General features: G+C 39.5%; 1 protein-coding gene across 3 annotated transcripts in view; it reads left to right on the top strand.

Moving 5' to 3' along the window:
* slc41a2b (solute carrier family 41 member 2b) overlaps positions 1-16,813 on the top strand; it is a 29,947-nt gene extending 13,134 nt beyond the window's left edge. For all 3 annotated transcript variants that reach the window (XM_061077167.1, XM_061077243.1, XM_061077096.1), the window contains 3 exons: positions 6,089-6,220; positions 7,521-7,669; positions 16,415-16,813. In XM_061077167.1, coding sequence (XP_060933150.1) covers positions 6,089-6,220; positions 7,521-7,669; positions 16,415-16,600 — 467 coding nt within the window. In that variant the 3' untranslated portion in view covers positions 16,601-16,813. The remainder of the gene's footprint in view (positions 1-6,088; positions 6,221-7,520; positions 7,670-16,414) is intronic.
* Positions 16,814-17,094: the final 281 nt, after the last annotated feature.

Below are 17,094 nucleotides of genomic sequence, written 5' to 3' on the forward strand. Positions count from 1 at the left end.
CACAGTTTTTCTTTTTCTCACAATTGTCCATCTCCCCCTCCTCTTCAACTCAGATGCCCCTCCCTGAGGCTCAGCAAAAAACCTTGTTTCTATAACTACAGTCATAGGATGTCACTTCAATGACCATGTTCTGGTTCAATATTGAATCAATTCTGCAGCTGTGCCATTTGCATGTGATGTGGATTCAAGCAATGACTGCTCAGACTGACAGTAGGTGATTTAATGGAGAAAGAATACTCACTGTAACTATAGGCCTTGATATAATCAAACATAATAGTGACATACTTTGTGTTGAGGATGAACATCAACACGATAATCGGTAAATTATCCTTAGTCTCTTAATTAATCGTGGGTGTATTTTTTGTGTGAAATGCTGTCTTTCCCCTGCCTCAAGATAGCATTGAACCAACAATGTTACTGAGCAAAGCATCAGTGCTCAGACGGGAAGTGCATTTCTACAACTTGCTGGTCTGAAACAAAGAGATAGTATTGCATTGCACTTGGCGGTGCTGTACATCAGGAGTAAAAGATTGGGCATATGGTGTATATTGTTGTTATATTTGTTGTTAAATCAGGTCTTAAATATTTGTGGTGAGAAAAGACACATAGTAAACTGGAGTGGTTAGTTGAAAGTTTGCCTAATGAGCAGCAGTGATGCATCATAGTTGTTGGACAACAACAAGCTGTTAAGCCTGGACATTTCAGAGAAACTGTTATTGTGTGTGTGTGGTTTGTGTGTACTTCTCAATTTTGTAATTAATGCAGGTTTAAACTCACCAAGAAAACAAATTGAAAAGGCGTTTAAACAAGATGGATGACACGCTACAAAGTATATTTGTCTTGTGCTGTGCAGCTCCCAGGTGTGAATGTATGTGAAAGCGAAACCTGAAGAAGCACATGTGTTTGTCAACAGTCCCTGGATGAATGAGCGTTACTTTAAAGAAGACCTCCAGGTACCTACAGGTTACCAATTAGGCAGCTGGCTGCAGTTCATCTGTCTCCACTTCATAAAACTTGTCCTTCTCCATTTCCTCCAGCTTCCATATCCCACTAACAGGCTCAGCCAAGGCTAACAGGGCTCAGAAGTGATTTTAATTATATTTCATTAATGGGCAACATTTAATCAGATGGAGTAAGACTCTAATAGGTATTCTGTTGAGACGAATCCTGGACACAAAATATCTGGGGAGTCAAGTGTATGCTTGCTTATCAGGTTGATTACATTTTATTTTGTGTGCTCAGTGTCTTCCCAAACTTTCATTCCATCTCTGATTTACAGCATTCTAAGCTTGGTCAACAGAAAGGCGAGGTGGGTCATGTCCTAATAAAAACTACAAGCGAACAAAGGGCAGACAGAACAGAGATGGTGAGATGATGTTGTGTGGATGTGGGATTAGAAAGGAGATGTGTACACCTTGATAAGAGAGGACAGGTTAAATGAAAAGTTCTTTTTTTTTACCACTCTGACCTCCAATATTTTCATTTCAACACAGAGCTTTTTCATCCAGTTCTCTGGCAATGGAGGTTTTTTTTACGGCTGATGAAATTATATTACTAGATAAGGTCTTAAAAGGTTTTCTGGAATCAAGAAAGTGCCTGCCAGTTAATTTCCTGTCATACTTGTTCTTATTCTGCCAATTTCATTAGCTACAGTATATCACCTCAGATATGGTGTTAGTGCTTTTCTTGCAATTGCAGGTGTCCTTATAAAGGCCATCGATCTGAACTGATATTATGTTATGTAATGCGTCTTGTTCTGTATTTTTCCTCCAGCTGAGTCTTTAATCTTTTGCTTTTCATCTTGGCATATTTGCCCTTTCCTCTTCCCCGCGATATTTGTTTAGAGATGAGTTTTCTCTACTTTGTTTCTTTACAGGTTATTATTTTATTATGTTTTATCTTCTGTCAGAGCTGTTCAAATAAACACAATAACATTAGGCCTGGAGAGGAGCAGGCCAAGATGTTCCCTCAGGGCTGAGCAGCTCGGCTGAGAGGAGCACAGACCCCCTGCTGTACCCGATGTAGCCTTGCTGCCTCCCCATCTCCTTATCCTCATTCCTTCTGTCAGACCCGGTGACCTGAATAAGCCAGAGTGCCCCCAAACCTCCTTCACCATACCTCTGCCCCCTGCTAAGGTTGTGGGAACACCCTCCATGCTCTTGCCCCCTTTATAATTTGACATTAAAATAAGAGCAAAATATTAATATTAATATTCAAACACACAAATTGCATTTCTTTCGGGTGATCATAATCCATATAACTCTAAATTGTATATCAGAGAATGAAACCGAGATGGTCATGCTGGGAGTAAGCGATAATTATGGAAAATGGGAGATGAAAAGGTGAAATATTAAGCAGTTTTAGGATGAAGGATGTCCGTAGAATTTGGTCTAGACTTTCTCTGAAGTTTGCTTTTCATACATGCACAACGCAGCAGGAGATTCTCTTACAGCACATTGACACCGGTGTGGGTCCTTATCATCAAAAGCTATCTTAACATCTTCATCAGTGTCTTCTACGTGTGTGGCTCTGCCTTTTCATCCTGAGATATTATATTCCTTTTTCCTTTTTGCATCTTTTGCCTTTTGCATCATCAACAAGCCCTCTCGCTCGTAGGGAATCCTGCAGAGGATTTCCTGCTGTTTTCTAACATCTGAAGTAGGGCTGCTCGATTATGGAAAAAATCATAATCACGATTATTTTGGACAAAAACGAAATCACGATTATTCAAACGATTATTAATATGTGCCCTTATTTTTTTTTAATGACTAACCGGAAGTACCAGTCACTTCAGGTTCCGGTAAATACCGATTACGGCTGCGTGTCTTATTCCTCCCTGAAACCATGCAGGATATCGTTGCCAGGTTATTCAAACCCTTAATGATGGCAACATTAACACTCTCCATAGAAACACTTTGTAACTGAGAACTTTGAAATTTCCTCTCAATATTAAATGTCCCCATCTGCCCCCCCCCCCCCCCCCCCCCCACTACAACCACACAGAGAGAGAGAGCGGTTGGGGGAGGGGCTATGAGGACCATCATCATTTACCCCCGAACCCCGACATTGAACGGGTTCCATACAACAAAAAGCGGAGAACCGTGAGCTGACACACACGGGTCCTTTGTGAACAGCCGGGCGGCTGCGCGCTGGAGAGTGGACGCTGCGCTGCTTCGTAATCACGATTATATTTCGATTAATTGAGCAGCCCTAATCTGAAGATATTTTGTGCAGCTTCTTGAAGGGTTGTAGTCACAGTGAAGTTGACAGGTTTGGTATTCGGGCTGAATTTATATAAATGGAAAGGATAGTGCTTTTATAGTCTTGATGACCACTCAGAGCACTGTACAGGTTTGGTATCTGAACTAGTGTATTTAGCTTCTCTAGACACACTTGTACTTGGCGGACCCCTGACATTATGGGGGCAGGAGTGTGAGGTGAGGGGATGAGGTCAGACCGAGCAGAGCCAGTATATAGGCTCATTACAAAGTTATGCTCCCAGTGAGAGCGCCTGTAATGGCCTAATAAAGTGTCAATAGGCAGACAAAGAGCTACAATAGATTGAAATAAGTGGACGCCACCCTGAGGTGGGGGGAGTTTCTTATTTAATAAGCGTGCTACAATAACTGGCCTGTTTGGCAGACAGGGGGGGCGGGGGTCTGAGGCATGTAACCCAAACCCTGCTTACACTACACAACCATTTTACTGGCTCAAAGCCAACCACACGTGGAGTATATTTTCACCCTCTGCACAGCAAGATTTGAATGAAACATTTTTCTAAGATTCTGAATAAAGAAAACCATTTTCTAATGTTGCTCAGGTCCACTCACTCAGACCTTTTTTTTTTTACAGACAAAAGCACACTTCCAAACTGCTCTCTACCCATCATTCTAATAATGTGTTGTTTATAGGCAAGTATGATAGCTCTCCCGCAGGGCTGAGTCACCAGACTGGCTACAAGGATGAAAGAAACAGGAAGTTAGTGCGTGTGTTACTTGCTGAAGGGGAAGTGTGATAGCTGCAGCTTGTAAATGTAAAGCAGCCCTGTCTTTTGTGAGTACAGATGGTATCCCACATTTGCATGACTGCCCATCTGCGGGATGTTTAAAATAGCACATTATGAAAATAGAACAGCAATGGTTCCTTATAACAAGGAACATCATTTGATCTTTTCACTTTTGAAGAAAAATCTAGTTATTGATGTATTTAGTTTTTTATTGTTTGTGAAAGAAATGTTTTCACCAATTAACACCAGTCAACTTTCCCACATCCCTCCAATAACAGTGCAGCACTGGTTCACATTAGGGACCACTTACTAGAAAGCAATGTTGAAGCAGTCTGAAAACTGAAACTCAAAAGTATCTAGCTATTAGGGAGGAAAGTAATGAAACTAATAATACGTGTTATAATTGTACTATCTTTGTGGTGACACAACAAACAGCGCTCCCACAGTTTGGTGATTTCCTGACTTTAAAATAGACTCTGGGCATCTGTGGCATATTTTAGTAGCAAATGCAGAGTGCACAGTGTTTATTTGGTGAGGAGAAGTGTAAACAGATGGGAGATTCATTTGAATGAGCTCAGAAGAGAGTTGGCATTTTGGAAGAAGAATTTTTTCAGACTTTGCACTTGGTTTGAGTATCAACAAGAACTAACTGAGTGGAATTTCAGCAGTAACACGGTAATACATCAAATGGAAATAAGCAATTTCTTGAGGGACTCTTTCATCCACAGTAGCCCCTGTACTCTCTTTGCTGCAGTTTTTGCACCTGCTGTGCTCCACCTAATGTTATTAAAATAGAACCATATATCATTGTAAGTGAAACAACACTAACTAACTAACTATATGTAAAAATAGATAAAAGGTAATTTAAACAGTACCTCTGGGGGATGTGATAACATCACTGCATGGCCTGGTCATGTAGAATACAACCAGCGACCAGGTCTATTCTTGATATCTACTGTACATTGTAGGTCTATCAGGTATAACAGATGTTTTTGCCAGGTTTCCATATGAGGGTAGCTAAAAGTTTACTTAAGTTCCCAAGAAAAATCTGAACTGTTCTGTGATTCATTCTTCAGACCGAAGTTATTAACTTTCAAAATAAAGGTTCTGTAATTCAGCTCAATAAGAACCATTGCAGCAACCAAACAAACGTTGTGCTTTTACTTTAAAGACTTACTGCTAAAGAGGTAGTGATTCTATGAATGTTGTTTCCATGAAGGAGATCAGCTCCTGTTACTCCTGTAAAGGTCTCGGTCTGTGCGATATGGTGAAATAAAAAACAACATTAAATTGATCTGGTGGGGATTTTTGACCCACAGTTTGACCCAGTTACTTACCACTGCTGGGTATTTCTGATGACTTAGAAGAAGACATGTTCAACTCTGTATGCAGACATCCCGGCCCCCACTGACTGCAGCAGAGTTCTGGTCACCTGTTCATACAGTTTGTATCAATAAATGTATCAAAGTGTAAAATATATGCAGCTAGTCTCACCCATTGTTTTTGGTGCTGCATGAAGATACACAGATTATTGCTCATTATAGGACAGGAAATAAATCAAACCCTAGCCACAAATATAGAAAATGAACCAAAATCCAATATTCACAAAACTTAGAGGCTCTCTTGTCATCCTCGTCAGTGTCCTGTACATGTGTGGCATCACTTTTTCATCCTGAGATCTTTTTTCTTTTTTTTTCTTCAGTTTTGTGTGTCATGTTAGAAATGTCATAAAAATATGAGGAGTAACATCTACAAATTGCACCAAACTCAGCAATGCACTTTTTTGGGCAATTTATAATAGACACGAAAAGAGTGAAGCCGATTAGATGAACGGTTCATGAGATGTTTGTTCCAAATACAGACATTCGTGTATTACTCTACTAGAATGCCCCAGTGAAACCATTGACGGAGAAGGGGATACAGTCAAAGCTCTGAATGTGGAAAAGATTTTTCACAGCTTTCTGATGTTTTGAAGTCTAAATATTTTAGCAATTAATTGACAAAACAATCATCAGATTAATTAATGATAAAATAAATGCAGTGCTTTTACCTTGCTATATGTAACATCTCTCTCATGTGCAGGTATCGGGGGTAACCTGGTGGCAATTCAGTCAAGCAGGATCTCCACCCACCTGCATTTCCATTATGCCCCTGGGGAGGTTCCTGAAGAGGCCAAGGGTTGCTACTACCCCTGCCGAACATTTTGGGGAACAGGTCAGTACATGTGCATACATGCTCACTATGGTAACTCACCAGGCACTTAATTCAAATCCAACAAATTTGTCTTTAAGTAAATCATTAGCTATGTAGCTGACTGGGCTTAATGGGGATGACATCTCCATCTGCAATGTAGCAGTTTGTTGTGAGATGCTAATAGATAATACTAGACTACTTCCTTTAATAGCTCAAACACGAGCCGTTTTCAGACATGACAAAGTTCAAGATGGTGTAGATCACATGATTTTCTTGACAACACACAGACACTGTCGTCAGCTCCTTAGCGCAACAAACTCTCTTGACATCTTCGGTGTCTTCTACATGTGCGTCTCCGCCTTTTCACATATTTGTTTTGCCTTTGTTTGTTTTTTCATTTAGCATCTGACCTCTCACCTGCTCGCTGTGAATCCAGCGCTGTGTTCTCACGTAGAATTACCCAGATTTTATACAGACTTTGTACAAGGAGGCTGGGCGGAGAAAGTCTGTAGATAATCTTGATCCTCTCACTCTGACTTTTGCGTTCACACATGCACCTACTCCTAAGAAAATAAGGAGGGTTTGCGGAGTTCAGTAAATGTGTGAAAGCAGCTATAATGTTATTCAACATCTTAATAGAAGGTTACCTCATTTTCTGTGTGGGGTTCTAAGGTGTGTCCTCGGGTTTGTGCTTTTCTTCCCTGTGATTTTGTAGCTTTACACTCTCTTGGCAGCAATAAGAGAATTGTCCAGCTCTGATATCAATCAATCAAATTGTATTTGTATAGCCCATATTCACAAATCACAATTTGTCTCATAGGGCTTCAACAAGGTGTGACATCCTCTGCCCTTAACTCTCAACAAGAGTTGATATGATAGGTGTGAAGTTTGCTTAGGACTTAATTTAGCTATTATTAATACTCTGTTGCCTGCTGATGAACTAATTGGCTTACAGAAGTAAGTATGATAAAAGTGAGTTTGGTCATGCTGTCAAGATTATAATCAGGCTTTAAATTAATAAACTTCTAACTTAAGTTTGAAACTGTGATTTTGAGATCTTTTTCTGCTTAGCATCTGCTCTTTCTCTGTCCTACCAGGCTGTTAATTGCTGTCTCCTCCTGTCCTGTCAGGTATTAATTATTTCCTTGTTAGAAGTGGACTATAAAGCCCACAGGACACTGAATCCTGAGGACAGTGGGTGGCAGATTTGTCACCAAGCTATTCAATTCTGTCTTTTACAGAGAATAGTCCAACGACATTTTTCTCTTGCCTCTCTCAGATGCAACATTAATCGTCCATCCTTTGCATTGTATGTTTTCAGGAGCCAATCACAGGTCCGCCCAAGTGCTCGTTCTCTTGGTGATTCCCGGTCACCTAATCTTCCTCTACACAATCCACCTGATGAAGAGCGGCCACACGACTCTGACACCCATCTTTATGTCGGTCTACCTGGCTGCTGCTATGCTGCAGGTAAGCACCTGCCGACTGTTACTGTTATGCCAGTGAGAAGCTTAATGTTTCGAAAATTGTCTGTTATCATTCCACATAAAAGTTTCAAAACTCAAGGGCCTATTTCACAGCCCAGAATCTTAATATAGCAGGCATTAATGCGGCTTGAAAGAGATTTATTTTGATTGATTTTAACCTAAAAAAAAATACTGCAGACCGAGGTGCTTAGAATTGTTTAAAGCTGCACTAATCCATATTTTAAAATGATCACCAATCGTCCAGTTCACCCCAGCTCTAAGTAACTTTGTAGCATCTTCTGTCTACTGTGTCTGCTGGATGTGTTTATATCTATTTCCCTAAAACAATGGCAAGTAGAGGTATGGTAACCCTGTGAAATGACATGGCTTACTGCATTAGTTGATCATTTACAGAAATTACAACAAACTATGTTGCAAATATTTATGACCACACCCTCATCCAGCATTAGCCTTCTGGAAACTATAATGGAATACTGGAGTATTTAAATTCGATTTATACTATAATTTCGACAATCGCAAATTGATAAATATAATGTTTTGCTTGGGTTAATGTCTGCTCTATTGGCTGGCTGTGCATTCTCATGTATGATTCGCATGCAGTGACGAGGTATTATAGTTGCACTCAAGTCTAACGCCACATTACAAATACAAGCCACCTGGAATTTGCAGATAACCCCTTTCCTGGAGGAAAACAACCTGCCTTAGCGTCGGCTACCAGTGTAGAACACAAAATGGCTAATCAATTACAAGTATTGCAGACCCTGTTGTGTTTGCTCAAAGCTGTTTTTCAGTAAAATTCTGCATCTTACAGTGCTACAAATGCTTACTTGTATAGAAGACAAGCTATTATTCACGGAATCTGAGACACTACTGCTGTTGAATGTACATGAGTGGTCATATAATATGCAAGCCCAAAAAAGAATGTGGACAGAGACAGTTAAAAAACTATGGATGTTAATTGGCAAAAGGCAGGAAAAGGAAGACTTTGAGGAAGTCTTAGACAAAATAGAAAATATGAAAAATAGGTGTATATTTTTTATACAAACATGTTTGTAGTAGTCCCTGTTCTCTGTATAGAGCATCATATAATCACCATGTCTGTAACTACATAATATACACTTGCACTGTGAACTTTTGCACAAGTTCATTTGTGCACCCTTACAAGCTAGATGTTAGTGCACAGTTGATTTTGATTGTTTTACAGAGGTAAATATTAATTTCTTGTCAGTAGGAAGTCCCTATGACAGGTCCTGTGCTTGTAGTGCAGGAGATGATGCGGGGTTGTTTATCCTTTGACTTCTTTGATAGCGGTTTCCAGAAATTCCCAAAGGAATCTGACTTTTGTACATTTTTATTTGGCTGCAGTCAAGATAATTACAAAGGAGCGAGTTGAATAATGAATGAGTGCTGTTAGTTTTTCAGGTGTCCCATGATCTGTCTGGAATTTCAAGAATTTATTTGGTGTACATGTGCGTGAGTCTGATTCTTGCTTTGCTCCTAAATCTTTAATGGAGACAGGGAACATTATTCCCAGGCAGAGGAAGAGTTGCACCTGTCTAAGTCTGTTAAGTCTGTTGCCAGTAGAGCTGCTTTAGGGTTAGGGTTAGGGTTCAGTCGCATATAGTTCCATCGCATGGGGGACACAGGCCCGTGGGGTTGTAAGGGTTGAACGTTTTCGAACCCAGACTTTCACTTAATATGCATAATTAGTAGGAAGAGATTGCTTTTGAGTGCATTAAACAGAATGTTCCTTTCAGTGTTTTAATTTGAATACAGGGTTTGCAAACTGTGTTATACCAAAAAGCAGACAAGCCATTGCATGTCAAAATAATTCATGAGCTTCTTTGTTGATCTGACGGGACTGTGAAATCATGGGGAAATTGCTTGAAATCTGCTTTAAATGGAAAACTACAAACCTATTATGCCATATTCATTTACTGATATTGCAGAAATGACTCATATAATTTCATTTGCTTTGCCATTAGTGTATTTGCACAGCCAGATTAGATATCAGACACTAATTATCAGGCTAAGGGCTGCACATAATATATAGGTTCAATACCAACTGAAGTTTTTTTGTAAAGCTGTATAACTCTGAGCCTGATTTTTATAAGCATGGATCAATGCTAGACTTTAGATATGTATACATTTTTTTTAATTTAGGTTCAGCACAATGCAGGTCTTTATTGTCTTAACAGCTTGCTTTTGAAGCCTGCGTTCTTATCTCACATGAAAACCATACAGATATGATGTATTTATATAGTGCTTTACTGGGCGGCTGTGGCTGAGGGGTAGAGTGGTCGTCCTCCAACCTGAAGGTCAGCGGTTCAATCAATCAATCAAATTTTATTTGTATAGCCCATATTCACAAATCACAATTCGTCTCATAGGGCTTTAAAATGGTGTGACATCCTCTGTCCTTAACCCTCAGCAAGAGTAAGGAAAAACTACTAAAAACCCTTTTAACAGGTAAAAATACGTAGAAACCTCAGAGAGAGCCACATGTGAGGGATCCCTCTCCCAGGACGGACAGAAGTGCAATAGATGTCAAGTGTAGGAAAACATCATCATGTAACACTTACTACTAGTTGCAGTTAAGTAGGTTATCAGGACCAGTTCCTAGGTTCGTTGGAGCATTAAAATAGTTAAACAGTGGAAATATTAAATATAGTGAACACACCACAGACCATAGAGTTAGTTGAAATGCCGGTTTCTTTATATAAGAATAGAAAAGTGAGTAGTTTTTTGAAAGAAAAAGAAATAGGTACCATATAACACATTTACAATACAACTAACATAACACACATGTTACATACAAGTTCAATCCTTTTCTTTTAGCAAAAGGAAAGATTTACCATTTTCCTATTATGGGTTTTATCAATTCTATTTTGACTCCTGTTTAAATTGGTTTTTAAACTGTAACTTAATATTATTGTTTAGTTTCTATTTGAGTTATCTGTTATATCACTACAACAGAATTATAACAAGTTATATTAAGTTCTCAATTTATTTTGAATCAGGCCTATTTAAACATCTAGTTTTACTTTCCTATGTTATACCTCAGCTAAACCAGTGAGTTACTGGATAGCATTAGCACAGCACATCCATATGCTTAACCAACACAGGGAAAATAATATGCATGCAATGCAATACATCAATATCAAGCATAACATTCAAATGTCAAAAGAACACATTCTAAACACACTGAGAATGTAATGGTGTTAATCCAGTTCAGTGTGTAGTCAGGGCCGGTCTTTCCTACAGGCGACATAGGCGGTTACCTAGGGCGCCACTCAGAGGGGGGCGCCAAAAACTGCGCCCAGCAAAAAAAAAAAATATATATATATATATATATATGTGGTATGCCCCAAAATATTGTATTTAATGACTTTAACAGTAATTAAAGATTATTCCAATTTCCTACTAATATACGTGATAGTCACGTGGGTTTATGTTTCATTAGAGAAATCAGTGAACGACTGCAGCACACAGGTGGAACGTTTGGCACTGGAGCAGTTGCACCCCGTACTGTCTCTCTGGGGGGAACGTCCTCCCACATGCCAGATGCAGTCTGGATGAGGAACTGAATGCTCCGTGTCTTCATTGCTGCTGCATTCATCCTGTATTCTACTGGTTAGTAGTGGGTGAGAGTCACCTACGTTAGCTCCTAAAGCTTCACTTGATCACCACAAGTGTCATTGAGACATATTGATATCGTTTTGATTGTCTACTTAGACTGGAAAAAACTTAGAAACTCCGCTGTGCAGTGGGACACTCGTGCCAATAGGTGGGCGGGGCTACATTCGCCTGTATAGGTGTTTATTTTACCTGCGCGTCGTCTTGCAGGCGGGTCGAGATAGTATTTTGTTTACATTAGACAGGGTGTAGTTCAGCTCCGACACAAACAGACTCTGTAATTAAGTCATGTATTGTTATTGTGCCTTATAAAGACCAGTTATAAGCCAATGTTCAATAGGTCTATATTGTAAATGTTTATATTTCTTTATGAGTGATAATGTTTGAAGTAAAGAGACACCATAATAATTGAATGTATGTTTTATGCACTTTAAAATGCAGTTACACTCAGAGAAATGCTTGTACTTGAAATTGTGTTAAGATGCAGTCTGGATGAGGAACTGAAGGCTCCATGTCGTTATTGCTGCTCCATTCATGCTGTATTCTACAGATATAGTTTGTTGCTGTGGTATTAACATTAGGGTAACATGAGCCAAAAAAATCGAAAACGGGGTTGTCAGAACATGCTAGCACATTGAGGCTTATGGTTAGAGTGTGTGTGTCCAAGCAACTTCGACGAAGAAAGAAATAATTTTATAAGTTTTCGTGGAAAACTCGTTTTGAAAAAATATTTTTTTTGGGGGGGGGGGGGGGATAGAAACAGGACTCCGTTCAGGGTGGTTACATCGCTGGGAAGGGTGTGGTTACTCGCTGGGAAGCTCACCATCTAATCCTCTGCATGCGTGGAGCTAGGACGTTAGCACGGATGCCAAATAGATGCTCAGTTCCACGTGCGCTCTCAATAACTCTCAGTAACTTTTCAAATGTAAAACAAAACCACAGTCCACCGACGTAGACAGAACACAACTCAAAACACTTTCAGAAATAAGATAAAAGTTTACCACAAAACAAATCCAGTCTTTTCAGTTAGTTTAGCTCACTGGTTGCAAACTAGAGTCTTTTCTTTTTCTCTCTCTCTTCCACCTGCAGTTCACCGGTGCAGGAAGACTACCTTGGTTCTGATTGGCTCTTGCAACTGTGCTTTCTTAAAGCAACAGTGCACTTTATATAACTTTCAAAACTAATAATATGGAGAACTATTGTATTACTTTTGATATTCATTTTAATCTGTTAAACATTTTAATCAGATTAAATCATGGATTTTATAACTAATATAAACTTAACTTAGGTAACTTTTAATACTATTTATTCAACTATTTGTTAACTTATTTAGTGTTGTTCCAAATCATGTTTCTTTTAACCTGAGTTACAATCAGGATTAAAGTTTTTAGCAGCATCGATGAGGGTAAACATTTTGAAGGATAACTTCAATACTACATGTCAAGCAGTCCTGCTGCAATCATAGTCTCTGGTCAGCAGCCAGCAAGATCATGATCCAGCATCAAGATCGGATCCACTATAGTCCACAGTCATTGTCCACTGCCAGCAGTTAGAATACATCATCAGCCGCCGCCTCGGTTGTGGTCCACCACCATCCGATGCCAATGCGGCAAAGGTTCGAGCCCCAGTCTGACCCATCTGCATGCTGAAGTGTCCTTGGGCAAGATGCTGAACCCGAATGGCCCCCCATAGAGTAACAAAGTGCTGCGAATAGATGCACTGTATGAATGTGTGTGTGAATGGGTGAATGTAAAACTGTACTGTAAAGCGCTTTGAGTGGTCATCAAGACTAGAAAAGCGCTATATAAATACAAAACCATTTACCATAGTTTTGATGAAACCTCAAGACGCTTTACACTACATCCACCCATTCATACAACGCTTTTATATATCATAAGCACTGATAATTTATTATTATTCAGGCAAATGAATTGCCTTTTTGAGCGCTTTACCATGCTCAAATTCTTAATTGCAGAAAGTTAGAAAGTGGTGAAAATGTACGTATTCTGAAGGAATTTTCAATGGGCGTCGCAAAATGGCTCAACGGTCCCCCCTGAGACCACTGGAACGTGTTCACATTGACCAATGTTCTGTAACGCGGACATACATGGACGTTAAATCTTTTGATGCTGAGCCGTAAAGAAACAACTCCACTCCTGCAGTGACAGTGGTCATAATTCAAAGGAATCTTTATGTCTTGCAAAGGTGACGTCTCTCTCTCAGAATTGGGACATTTCCTCAAACCGTGTAAACATTGAGGTGCGGCAAAGGTTCATCCTTCGCCAAAGGAGACGATGTTGGCATAACTCCACTGTGCATTGTCCTATCACCACCAAACTTCTGTCTCATGATCAGAGTCCAAGCCTGAACAGCTCTATATGTCAATATTTCCTCAGTCATTATTTATTTTTTTCAGGCAAAACGCATGCAACGCTTCAAAATGCATGTGCTCGGGCCCGCCCAGTGCTGCTTTGCAGCCCTAGAAATGTTAGAAATTGTATTTTTCATTGTGTTTGTGACGAACATGACGCATCGGGTAAAAAAACGGAGGTAAACTCCTCTGCTGGGAATAGGAGTCATCTGCATTTTTTTGCAGGTTTATCACCATATAACTGCTTACTTTGGTGTAAAAAAGGAAAAGAGTTGCAAGACCCTGACCTGTTTTCAATGATTCTCTTGTTGGTATTACATTGGTACTTCAAGATTACTTTCACATGATGTCATTTGTTTGTTTGTTAATTTGTTGCTTGTCTGTTTGAGTAGCTGAAAATAAAGAAGTAGTACGCTTACATTTTATTGGTAACCTAACTGTTACGGTTCATTGTTTCTGAAATAAGAGGCCTGACTGCTATGTTCACAGCAGACTTGAAAAAAATTAATTATTAAGCCATGGTTTAACTGCACTAGAGTCCTTGTTTGCCTGTAATGTGCACTTTATAATTTTATTTTGTACCGCCCTGTTTGGCAATGTTGTTTTTCAATAAAATAAAACATTTGCATTAAGCAAGCCAATCCACTTTTCCATGTTGATAAGAGCATTAAAACGAAAGTAAAATTATGGAAAAAAAATAAATTAAGAATAGTTAGAATAGATAAAAATTTGGGATTAATTGCGATTAATCGTGAGTTGACACACATAAACGTGACATAAATGCGATTAATCTCCATTAAATATTTCAATCGTTTGACAGCACTAATATATATATACATATATATATGGGAACGTGTGTGTAGGTAGGCTTAGGAGATATGAGAAAAGAGAAGAGAGAAAAAGGGCAAACATGCAGTAATACTGATCGGAGGAGGCCTCAAACACGGTCAGAGACGATCTTACGGTGAAGCAGGCAAACCAGCTGTGTGAGATGTATCTTTTAACAGATGCAAATCTCTGTAAAATCGATCTGATGGTAACAATGCAGAACAGGAAGCGCCGGATCGTTACGGTGCGCTTTTCAAAATAAGATAGACACAGCGGTCTTAAAACCAACATACACTCAAATAACGGCACGCTAAGTATTAACACTAGTCTCTGCCCAGACAATAAAGCCTCTTACTGTGCCATTGTTTCGCGGTGTGGTCATGCGCGTGTACGTGTAGCGCGAATTTCCGGGAAGGCCAGTGAATCTCGTGGTCTCTTAATTCATATAAATGTAGAATTAATATAACATCTGTTGTCTTGATTGCTTAAACGCTCGTGGAGAATAAAATTCTAAGTAGAATTTGTCCAATCTGACATTATGGCTTTATGTTTTCAATCAATTATTACACAATGAAGTAACAAAATACAGCTATTATCATGAGCCTTATTGTTATTTGGGCTTTATTTGTTACTTTTTATATCATTATAGTTTGTGCCAATTATCAGGAACTGTATTATTTTCTCCCAAGATGATTTTACTAAAGCTATAACCCGGCTGTATCTGCACCTGCCCCATTTACAGGGATATTGATGCTCTGTTTAAATACAATCAGAAAACTACATTTTATCATAAAGTTCAGATTATTGTATTTAGGCCTTTATGTGCCTATGAACTGTCTGAGATGTAAGACCTACAGTAAGCATCAGACACATATGGAAAAATAATATAGATTTTGTACTTTTTGTACAACTAAGAGGCCTCTGGCCCCTTTGTTACATGTTTGCAAAGAGCAGCACAGAGGTGACACTTTTTAGGGGTGGAAAAAGACCGACCACGGAGTGAAGATTTGTGCAGAGTAGCTTCACACTGGAGAATTACAGATCCATATGGAAGCGAGAAGTGATCCGTTAACTGTTTTGAAAGGGGTCTAAAAGCTGTGTGAGCCCAATGCAAACGTGTGAGCACATTTGTAAGAGAAAACTTCTGCTGTGATGGAGATCAAGTGGATCCAGTTTTATCAAGTGTGATATAAGAATTTAGAAACACTGTGATAGAATGATTTAATATTTTATCCTGATACACTGCAGGTGAACTTTCCATTGTGGTTGCAGCTGAAATGATTGTTAGAATGAAGTTAATACTTAACACCACAGCATCATATACATGCAATCTAATTACAAAAGCATCATGTATGCACAATCTAAGTGACTCTGGGCCTTAGCGCAAAGTTAGTAGTAACGAGAACCAGTTTCAGAACTTTTTTGCATGTGTAAATTCTATTAAACTCATTGTTTTGACATGTTTTACATTCACATACAAGTCAATCATATTACAAATTAAGATACTAGAGAACTTGTTAGTGCTTGTACTTCTTATTCATTTACTTGGTCATCAATGCTTTACCCAAAAGACTCCCTCGCTTTGTTGGCTGCCTCAGTTTTACATTTCACAGTTTAAGTTTCTTAAAGATCTTTGTATCCACTCAATCAATATGCACTCTTCCTCTGAGAAATACAGTGCACGAGTCATTACGCAGCAACTCTATGCTTGCACTGCGGAACGACCCCCCCCCCCCCCCCCCCCATTATATTTACCTTGCAGACAAGAGAGAGACATCTAAATGTGAGCACTAACCATGTCAAACTGTTCCTTAAGCTCAGATAATCAAAAGCATTAACTGGATTTTTTGTTCCTGCTTTGTTTTGAACCATGCTTCCTTCTCTCTCTTTCAGGTGTTGCTGTTGTTGTGTATTTCAGACTGGATGGTGCATTCAATGTGGCGGAATGGCAAAGACCCAGACAGTTTTTCCATCCCTTACCTGACCGCTCTGGGTGACCTGTTGGGCACCGCCCTGCTGGCTCTCAGCTTCCACTTCCTGTGGCTCATAGGAGACCAGGACAGCGACGTGGGCGACTGAGGCAACGGCGACATGACAGGAACCCTACCACCTGCCAGCTGACCTCTCATGCCTTTAAGCCTTTTGGGAATGTTGGTGCTCTCTGTCATTGGCCAGCACATTCCTCCGCTTCCCATAATGGATGAAACTTCACTTAAACCACACAATGGTTCAGAAACTATTTTCTGCTCTTGGCTTTTTTTTCCTACACAATAAAGATGTTAAATTTAATAAGTATAGACTGTTTTCTGTAGCAATTCAGATCTTTGTCATTTGCACCAAAGCACATGCATATTATATTGCTGGTTTTGTTTAGAGGACCAGGCGTACACCAGCTGAGGTAACCTAGTTGATGTGCAAGTATAAGCCAGAGGTCTTTTTCTAAAAATATTTGGATGGACTACCACAGTGTCACAGAATGTTTGTGTGTTAGTGGTGGGACACAGAATGTGTGGAGTAAAGTCTGTTCTTATTTATTTGCAGATGTTCTCCCCACATTTCGAACCTGCCTCTGG

Source organism: Limanda limanda, chromosome 1, assembly GCF_963576545.1.
Source record: "Limanda limanda chromosome 1, fLimLim1.1, whole genome shotgun sequence".
NCBI lineage: Eukaryota > Metazoa > Chordata > Actinopteri > Pleuronectiformes > Pleuronectidae > Limanda > Limanda limanda.